Here is a 9,789-nt window from a genome sequence, read left to right on the forward strand (position 1 = left end):
AGGATGCTAGAAAGGTATGTAAGCTACAAAGATCCATTTATGGATTAAAGCGAGCTTCTCGAAGTTGGAATCTTCATTTTAACGATGCAATCAAAGAGTTTGGTTTTATCAAAAATGAAGATGAGCCATGTGTTTACAAGAAAGTTAGTGGGAGCACTATAACATTCTTGGTACTGTATGTGGATGACATACTTATCATAGGAAATGACATACCTACCTTGCAATCTATTAAGACTTGGTTAGGAAGTTGTTTTTCTATGAAGGACTTGGACGAAGCCACTTACATCTTAGGAGTGAAGATCTATAGAGATAGATCAAGACGACTATTAGGTCTAAGCCAAAGTACATACCTAGATAAAGTACTGAAAAGGTTCAGGATGGAAGAATCTAAGAAAGGATTCCTACCTATGAGACATGGTATTTCACTCTCGAAGGAAATGTGTCCTTCAACTCCACAATAGAGAGAATGCATGAGTAAAATGCCATATGCTTCCGCTGTTGGATCTATCATGTATGTCATGTTATGTACTCGTCCAGATGTCTCATATGCCTTAAGTATGACGAGCAGGTACCAAGTGGATCCTGGTGAAAGACACTGAACCATAGTCAAGAATATCCTTAAGTACTTAAGAAGAACTAAGGATACGTTCTTAATATATAGAGGTGAGGAAGAGTTAAGTGTAAAAGGTTACACTGATGCCAGCTTCCAAACCGACAAGGACGATTCTCGATCACAATCAAGTTTTGTGTTTTGCCTTAATGGTGGTGCTATGAGCTGTAAGAGTTCAAAGAAAAGTACAGTAGTTGATTCTACAACAGAAGCCGTGTATATTGCAGCCAGTGAGGCAGCAAAGGAAGCAGTTTGGATCAAGAAGTTCATTACTGAACTAGGGGTTGTGCCTAGCATATTAGATGCTATAGAACTCCGATGTGATAACAATGGAGCCATTGCACAAGCTAAAGAACCTAGATCTCACTAGAGATCCAAAGATATACTTAGGCGCTATCATCTTATTCGAGAGATTATCGATCGAGAGGATGTAGAGATATGCAGAGTACCTACAAATGATAGCATTACTGATCCCCTGACCAAGCCTCTGACACAGCAGAAGCATGTCACACTAAGTCGCTTGGTATTAGATATATAAGTGATTAGTCTTAGTGCTAGTGAGAGATTGTTAAAGTATGCCCAAAGATCAATCATGAGATGGTTGTAATAACATACTTGATTTATCATGTTTATTAATATAAGGCGTTACCATTATTTTTTCAGTTTCTTTTCAGTGTGTATAAATAAACAGGTTTTTTTATGCCGCTTAAAGTATTTGCGGCGTTTTTGAAAGCGCCGTAAAAAATGCCGTTGTTATCAACGCCGCAAACGTTTGCGGCGTTTTTAGGAATAAATACCGCTATAGATCATGACCTTTAGCGGCGCTTTTTCCACAAACGCTGTTATAGATTAGGACCTTTAGCGGCGCTTCTCCCACAAACGCCGCTATAGATCAAGACCTTTAGCGGCGCTTCTCCCACAAACGCCGCTATAGCTCAAGACCTTTAGCGGCACTTCTCCCACAAACGCTACTATAGCTCAAGGCCTTTAGCGGCGCTTCTCCAAAAAACGCCGCTATAGCTCAAGACCTTTAGCGGCTCCTTTCCCACAAACGCCGCTATAGAACAAACCTTTACTGGCGCTTCTCGCAAAAACGCCGCTAAAATCATAACCTTTAAAAAAATTATTTTAATCAAATAATAATTATTTTTATGATAAATATTATATTATGTTTTATTTTTTAAATTTGAACTTTAAATATACTTTTAAGGATAAATAAAAAAATACTATTTAAATTAAATTTTCTATGAAAATTTGAACTTTAAAACTAAATATAAAAATTAATGAATTTAGTTTTAGAATTTAAAATAATAAATTAATAACACAATTAAAATCCAAATTTTAGAACTCAAGTTGTCGTAAATATTAAAGTAAAAATAAAAATTTAGAATTAAAACTAAAATAAATAATACATGTGAGAAACAGACTGACTAGTTGAACCTGCCTATGACTATACACATCGCAAGAGAATTGAGTTGAAGCTCTATCAGCAACATCTTTAGTTTCATTGGCGCTGCAATTGGCACTCTTTTCCACCTCAAGATTGGAGGTAAAGTCTATGTCATCTAGAACAGACTTTGGTATCAACAGCTTCTTCTTCAACACACGTAACCTACAAAAGACAGAACATGACCATTATGCACTATTATTCTAAGTACCATCAAAATGTTACTGAGTATATTACAAGTTGACACTTAAATTTCAAAATTAGGATGGAAATTTGCAATATCAGTGAAATTATCAGATCCAAATGCTTGAAGAACAAGCAAAATATTAAAGCAGTGGGGAAACAGAACCCTCTGTAAGGTATCCTTCATAAGCAAGAAACTTTCAACAAGAAACACATTGTATCCAGTTCAGAAACTGGATATGTTAGTAACTATCCTTAGTAAAAACCAGAATGCACATTAAAATGTGAACAAATTCATCAATGCTTACCCTTAAATCATTCATCTTATGCCACATATTAGGAGAGGATCGAATGTAGCAAACATAGCGTCCAAAAGTAGGTCTGAATCCGAAATGTTTCACAACTGCAGATAGTTGATACCTCAGTTCCTCCTATTGCAAAAAGGATAACAAATGAAACAAGTTCAATAATCATGCATTAAACATAAATTTTGTCTTGTCTAATATGCTCACAAATAATCAAACAATAAGTGCCTCAAAAATCAGGAAAAAAGAAAAAGGACAGAGATTTGGAAAAAGGAACTTACTTCATGGAAAAAGATCCACCAGCTTTTAGCACCATTTGCAAAAACACAAAGCATCAGGAAGATGTCTTCAATAAAATAACCAGTGTAGCTTCAACAGTCAAGCTAAAAATATTCAATGTACTTACCAACACATGAAGCACAATCACCAAACCCACGCCATTTTGAAGTTTTGATATGAGTATGCCTCTGACGCAAGTATGTTCAATATTTCCAAATTTTACATGTATTTGGGGGGGTCTTATCCCCAAACCCATGCTCGGATATATGCATCAATACAGGTATTTCAAGAAAAATGCAGAGGAAGAGCCTACTTTATATGACTTTATAATATGAATATAAATACAAGTACTTTAATTGACTTCATCTTGCTAGTATAACCAATTGACTTTATCTTTCCCTGTGACAATAAGAACAAAAAATTGTATCAAATATCTGCAGTTCTGCATCTTTAAAAGGATCTTCACACCTATCTCATTCATTCTTATGAGAATTTACTTCATTATATTTATAAGGGTGTTTAGCAGAGATGTCGGAAAAATAACACAAAACGGTGTAAGAATAGGATAATGTAATTTTAAACCCTTTTTATATTTACTTGGAGAGGATAGGGTCAGAAATTAGATGAGTTATCCTCCAAGTATATATAGGATGATCATATCCTGTTGAAAATGGAACCTCCTACTATCCAAAGTTTCAGGAAAACATAAATCAAACAAATACTTGTTAAAAAAAAAGCTAAACGCAACCACAATTTACTTCAAAGAGTTCAAAAAAATTTCATGCCCTCCAAGCCAATGGAAAAAATAACCCACGTTGCTTAATAAAACCTCCATGTTGTTTATAATAATTTTACTTCAAAATAGAAGTGTTCAATAGGTATATATCAGACAAGAAGACATAGTCCAGACTAAAGAGAAAATATATCAGCACTAAAGATGAAATAAAAGACCTCCCTAAAATCCACCGAAATAGGAGAAAGGAAAATGAAAGAAAATCTCCTGGAAAGCACCCAAAATAGCTCACTGAACCCAAGAACCAAGAATAAATTATGAGATCCAAAATCGACGGGGGTGAAAGGACAAATTTAACATTAAAAATGAAAGAAAAAACAGAGATCTCAACAAAACCTATAGGTTAAAAGTGCTTTGGGGAAAAGAAAAAAAAGGGGTCAAAGCTGTAGGATTTATACCTTGCAAGCAATCACAATTCTCATCCTCTTTCCTAAAAACATCAAGAACAGAATCAATGAGCTCAGCTCCCTCCGTGTAATGACCCTTGGCCCGCTTGTTGCCAAGACCAGATCGTCCAAGAGGAAGTTATCGGGCGAAAGATTTGTCCAAAAGGACCAGATCTGACGGAATCCATAGTGCCTGGCTCCAGATCCATGAGAACAGCGCGTGGGACATACCTTCCACCACTGGCTTCATTGTAGTAGACATTGATGCGCTCCAACTGATGATGATGATGATGATGGTGGTGGCTGAGAGAAACACTTAGGTGTTTTGAGGGTACCAATTTTAGGGGGGGAAATTTAGGGGTGTGAGGGGGAATTTTGGGATAAAATACGCCATTTTTTAAAGTGAAATTATTTTTTGCGGCGTTTTTATAAAATATCTTTTGTGGCGCTTTTTATTAAAACGCCGCAAAAATAATTTTATTTTGAACAAAATGACGCCGTTTTGCTATGCTAAAAATTTTTTATTTTGTTTTTTATAAATTGATTTTTTATAAAATAAAAAAAAACCAAGTACTCTCAAAATAAATATTGTATATTTTAATAAGAAAACAAATGATAAAATGGCTGTAATTAATTATTAAGTTAGAATTATCCAAATTAAATAATTACCTATATATCCATATCATTTTTATTTTGTATTTTTTCTTATAATTTGGTCCTATCCAAATTAAATAATTACCTATATATCCATATCAAATAAATCAAATGGTTTAGATTAAATATTTTTAAATATAAAAGCATTAATGAATTGTATAAAATTGTATCATTTAACAAATCTCAAATAAACCTTAAACCCTAAATTAGCCATTCAATATACATAAAGTCTATCTATTATATATATCTTAAATAATATAAACTATACTCATAATTTTAATATATTAAATTTATTATTATCTCTTTTACAATTATATAAGAACATATTTAATATATAAATTAAAAAAACTAATTAATCTAAACCCTAAAACCTAACCCGACTCTTAAATTCCTAAATCCTAAACCCTAAATCCCTAACTCTTAACCCCTAACCCCTAACCCCTAACTTCTAACCCCTAAACCTTAAATCCCAACCCTTAAACCATAATCCCTAATCCCTAATCCATAAATCCATATATAATTATTTGATCACGGTGGGGGCAAGGCAAAACACGCAAAAAACTGAACTGGATAAAAAAACTGAACCGAGCACTAAAAATACTGAACCAGGATGGGATAAGATGGGGATATCCTTGGATATAGCTTATATCGATTTTGAAGAACCAAATCTTCACACAATTTTGAAGAACCAAATTAATATTATCTCTTTTACAATTATATAAGAAATTAATTAATATATAAATTAGAAAACACTAGTTAATCTAAACTCTAAAACCATAAACCCTTAACACATAACCTCTAAACCTTAAACCCCAAACTTTAAACCATAAACCATAACCACTAAACCCATAATCCATAAACCTTAAAATGGTAACACCTAAACCTTAAACTCTAAACCAAAAACCCTAAACTATAGTGATAATTAATTCAATATTTTAAAATTAATACTATTTCTTTTACGATTATGTAAGAAATTATTTAACATATAAATTAAAAAATCAGTAATGTATCCAAAAAACTTTAAAATTATTTTAAATAATAGTATTGTAATTTTTCCAATTTTTCCAATTATTTTAAATTATTTTAAATCCCTTAGCATTAGCGGAGCATTTTAGAAAACGCAGCTAAAAATAGAGAATTCGCGGCGCTTCATCAAAAACGCTGCTAAAGCCCTGAGCATTAGCGGCGCTTTCTCGAAAACGTAGCTAAAGCCCTGAGCATTAGTGTCGCTTTGTCAAAAACGCCGCTAAAGCCCAGATCATTAGCGGCGCTTTCTCAAAAACGCCGCTAAAGCCCTGAGCATTAGCGGAACTTTCTCAAAAACGCCGCTAAACCCCCCGAAAACTCAGAAAACGGTGTCGTTGGGCTTAAGTTTTTTGCGGCGCTTTCTGGAAAACGCCGCTAATGCTTATTTTTAGCGGCGTTTTTTATAAATAGCTGCTAATGCTCGATCTTTAGCGGTGTTTTCCAGAAAGCGCCACTAATGATCGATCTTTAGCGGCGTTTTTTTATCCAAACGCCGCTAAAAGCCTGTTTTGGTGTAGTGCATATAGTTGATTGATGATAAAGAGTTGTCACTGATATGGAATGTCAAAATCGGTGCATGAATATGTGTGTTAGAGAACAACATATTGGACTGACCCGTTATGAGTATGTTTCTTGGATTATTATGTAATTGTCACCACATTACTCATAGTGATTAATATGTATATGATCCTCAGACTTGAGATCATCATAATCCCAACATCGTGAGTTGTGTATTTTGATACAGTCAAACGTACACTGTAACTGGTTTTTCTATAAAGGCTGATGTTGGATATACCACGATCTATGTAGAGGGATATGGTTGATCGATATAGGATAAGTCCCTTCTTCATAATAGGAGTAATATCTTAGGCCACTTGATTGAGTGAGAATAGAAATGCATGGCCATGCTCAAATAAGCTGATATGAGATGCCATACGTATTTGTATATCATAGTCTACTTAAGATATCAAGGAACATGGAATGGACTATGCAAGTGTGACTATTCCATGACTTGTGTCCAATCTAGAGATAAAGGACTTAAGGATTATTGCATGAAAGGTTAATCATAAAAAGGTTATGTCGAATCATTATTTCTTGTGACTTAGGTAGCAATGATGCATTGCTAGGTGTCACTCATTGTTTGTAACATTGGAATCGTTCTAGTATTACTGCTAACGTTACAAGAACCTACAGGGTCACACCCTATAGTTGAAATGAACATAATAAAACATAGTTAGTATTGTGTTTGGTTGTCATTTGAATTAAATTAATTATAGAATTAATTTAATTGGGTAATCAAATATCGAATACATTATATGTACAAGGTTGTTGTACGCACAATGAGAACATGAATTTGGTTCGTATATAAATTCAAATAAATATATAGTATACCAAAATCATTATTATAATTAATGTAATTATAATTTTCGGTTTAAAAATATTGTTATATTTATTTAATTTTTAGAAACCCTAAAAATAGACATAAAATCCCATTTATTCTTTGCTTGGTGGGTCGAGCAGCCGTCAAAGCAAAGTCTTTTCCAAAATAGTTTTGTGGATTCCTTCGGTTCATTGTCAACTGGGTGGATTACGTAGAAGCTGGAGTCACGATAGATTGTGGCTTGGTTCGATAGTAGATCAGATTACTCGTTGCCAAGGCGTCGCTGTCTACTCAGAATAAAGATTCGATAATTTTGAAACCTTTATTTCACCCCGATTTGTTCCTCACACATGGATCCATAGTTAGGATCGCCTGATGTTTTATTTTTCTGCTGCACTGTAAGGGTGCCGCCGGTCCAACATGACGAACATCTTGTTTTAATTGAGGCCAAAAGAATTGAATTGACAGTCGTTTGAGAATCTTCAAATATCTTCCATGGTCTGCGGTAAGAGTATTGTGAGACTAAAAAATAATCTTCTGCTTGAGGGCCGCATTGTTAGGAATAACCAGCCTATTTTTCTAATAGAGCATTTGCCCTGCAATAAAAAATCTGGGAAGGAAGCAGGATTAGACGTTAGTGACAGCATAATATGGTTGGTGTAAGGATCCACTTTGAGTGCCTCTTGTAAATCCAACAAAAAGCTAAATGGAAGTGCTAGAGATAAAAAATCTGCAGAATGTGGTCTGCGGGAAAGCACATCAGCTCCCTTGTTTTTTTTTCCTACCTTGTAGATAATGAAAAAGTCAAATGGCATTAGTTTCATCAAGAATCACTGCTGTTTGGTTGTCGTAATATGCTATTCCAATAAGAACTTAAGCGTATAGTGGTATGTTTTGACAAAAAATGCCTCCCCAATAGATAATATTTCCATTTCTGTAATGCCAGCACCAAAGCAAGTAATTCTCGGTCATATGCTGATTTTATCCTATTCATAAAGGAAAACCCTTTATTGAAATAGGCTATTGGATGCCCAGCCCACAATAGGATGGCGCCCACTCCTTCGGATGATGCATCACATTCTACGGTGAATGGTTGTGAGAAATTCGAAAGGCATAATACTGGAATTATCGTCAATGCGCGCTCGAGGTTACCAAATTCTTCTTCTGCAATTGTGGATCATTGGAAGCCATCTTTCTTAGTGAGATGAGTATGAGGACGTGCTATCAGTCCATAGTTCTTGACGAATTTGCGATAGTATCCTGTCAGGCATAGAAATCCACGTAACTTCTTTAAGTTGGTAAGAACAGGCCAGGATTGAACTGCTTGGATTTTGGCTTGATCAACTTGTACTCCTTTAGAATTTACCATATGTCCAAGAAAATTTATCTGTGGTTGGCCAAAGTGGCACTTGGAAGCTTTGGCATGATATATGTTGTTGTAGAGTAGATCAAGAGCTATACGGAGGTGTTGTAAGTGTTGGTTCATATCTTTGCTATAAATAAGGATATCATCGAAGAAGACTAGAATAAATATCCGCAAATAAGGCCTGAATAGATCATTCATAACAGCTTGAAATGTTGGAGCGTTAGTGGGACCAAATGGCATGACTACAACTTCGTAATGCCCTGAATGCGTTCTGAATACTGTCTTGGCTATATCTTATGGTTTGACTCTGATCTGATGGTAGTCGAAACACAAGTCGATCTTGGAAAAGATCATAGCCCCTTGTAATTCATCTAATAGTTCATCAATATTGGGAATCAGATATTTATTAGGTATGGTGATTTTGTTAAGGGCACGATAATCGACATACATCCTCCAAGTATGGTCTTTCTTTCTTACTAAGAGTACCGGGCTAGCAAAAGGGCTGGTGCTGGGTCGAATAAATCCAGTGTTCAAAAGTTCAGCGAATTATTTTTATATTTCATTTTTTTGGTTATAAGGATAACAATATGGTCGGATGTTTTAAGGTTGGGTATTGGGTATAAGTGTAACATCCCAATTTTGGGCCTAGTTAGAATAGTGGTTTCGGGACCACAAATTTGATGAGAAAAAAATTTATTTTTACTATATTTTTATGGCCTACAATTTCACGGAATGATTTCGTGAAAATTTCTTTCAAAAATTTTGACGTTTGGGCACTCAATTTAGTCAAAATGAATAAATTGTAAAAAGTGCAAAAGTTGAGTTCTACATGTTAGAGGTGTCCAATTGTTATGAAATTTTAAATTAGAGGTCTTTATATGGTAATTAGACCATTGGTTAAGTTATTGACAAAAATGGACATGAGATAAGTGAAATAGGAAATTTTTAAGTTAGGGGCATTTTGGTAATTTGGTAATTAAAATGAATTAAAAGGGAAAAAGATGAAAAATTGTGGTCATCTTCTTCATTTGGCAGAAATTAGCAAGGGGGGAAGCCATAGTTAGGGGTTTTAAGCTTCCAAGCTCCATAGAAAGTGATTCCAAGCCCCGTTTTTAATGTTCTTTACGTTTTTGAAGCCCCGATAAGTAGATTTAGCATATTCTAGCAATAATTTAACCCAGGGTTCGTATTTGGAAAAATAACCATAGGTGAAATGTGTTTATTTTGATGTTTTATGGTAGAATATGAAGCTTGGAATTATGTTAAACAACTTTTGCTAAGTGATTTTAAGTGAAAACGAGTAAAACGACATAATCGGTAAAAATACCTAATGTTCTTAAGTGTTAGTGTGGGAATTTG

The 9,789-nt window shown here is 34.5% G+C and overlaps 2 protein-coding genes across 2 annotated transcripts; both read right to left on the reverse strand.

Annotated features, from left to right (window-relative positions):
* Positions 1-2,001: 2,001 nt before the first annotated feature.
* Positions 2,002-4,116, reverse strand: LOC105780804 (ubiquitin carboxyl-terminal hydrolase 21). The gene is made up of 4 exons (XM_012605310.2): positions 4,016-4,116; positions 2,827-3,223; positions 2,549-2,671; positions 2,002-2,222 (listed from the first exon to the last, which is right to left on the reverse strand). Exons 2-4 carry the CDS (start codon positions 2,878-2,880, stop codon positions 2,172-2,174), a joined length of 228 nt encoding a protein of 75 aa, XP_012460764.1. The 5' UTR covers positions 2,881-3,223; positions 4,016-4,116; the 3' UTR covers positions 2,002-2,171.
* A 4,125-nt stretch (positions 4,117-8,241) lies between these two features.
* On the reverse strand, positions 8,242-8,670 carry LOC128040469 (uncharacterized mitochondrial protein AtMg00860-like). The gene has a single exon (XM_052629221.1). It carries the CDS (start codon positions 8,668-8,670, stop codon positions 8,242-8,244), a length of 429 nt encoding a protein of 142 aa, XP_052485181.1.
* Positions 8,671-9,789: the final 1,119 nt, after the last annotated feature.

The sequence above is a fragment of the Gossypium raimondii genome, chromosome 4 (genome assembly GCF_025698545.1).
Source record: "Gossypium raimondii isolate GPD5lz chromosome 4, ASM2569854v1, whole genome shotgun sequence".
Taxonomy (NCBI): domain Eukaryota; kingdom Viridiplantae; phylum Streptophyta; class Magnoliopsida; order Malvales; family Malvaceae; genus Gossypium; species Gossypium raimondii.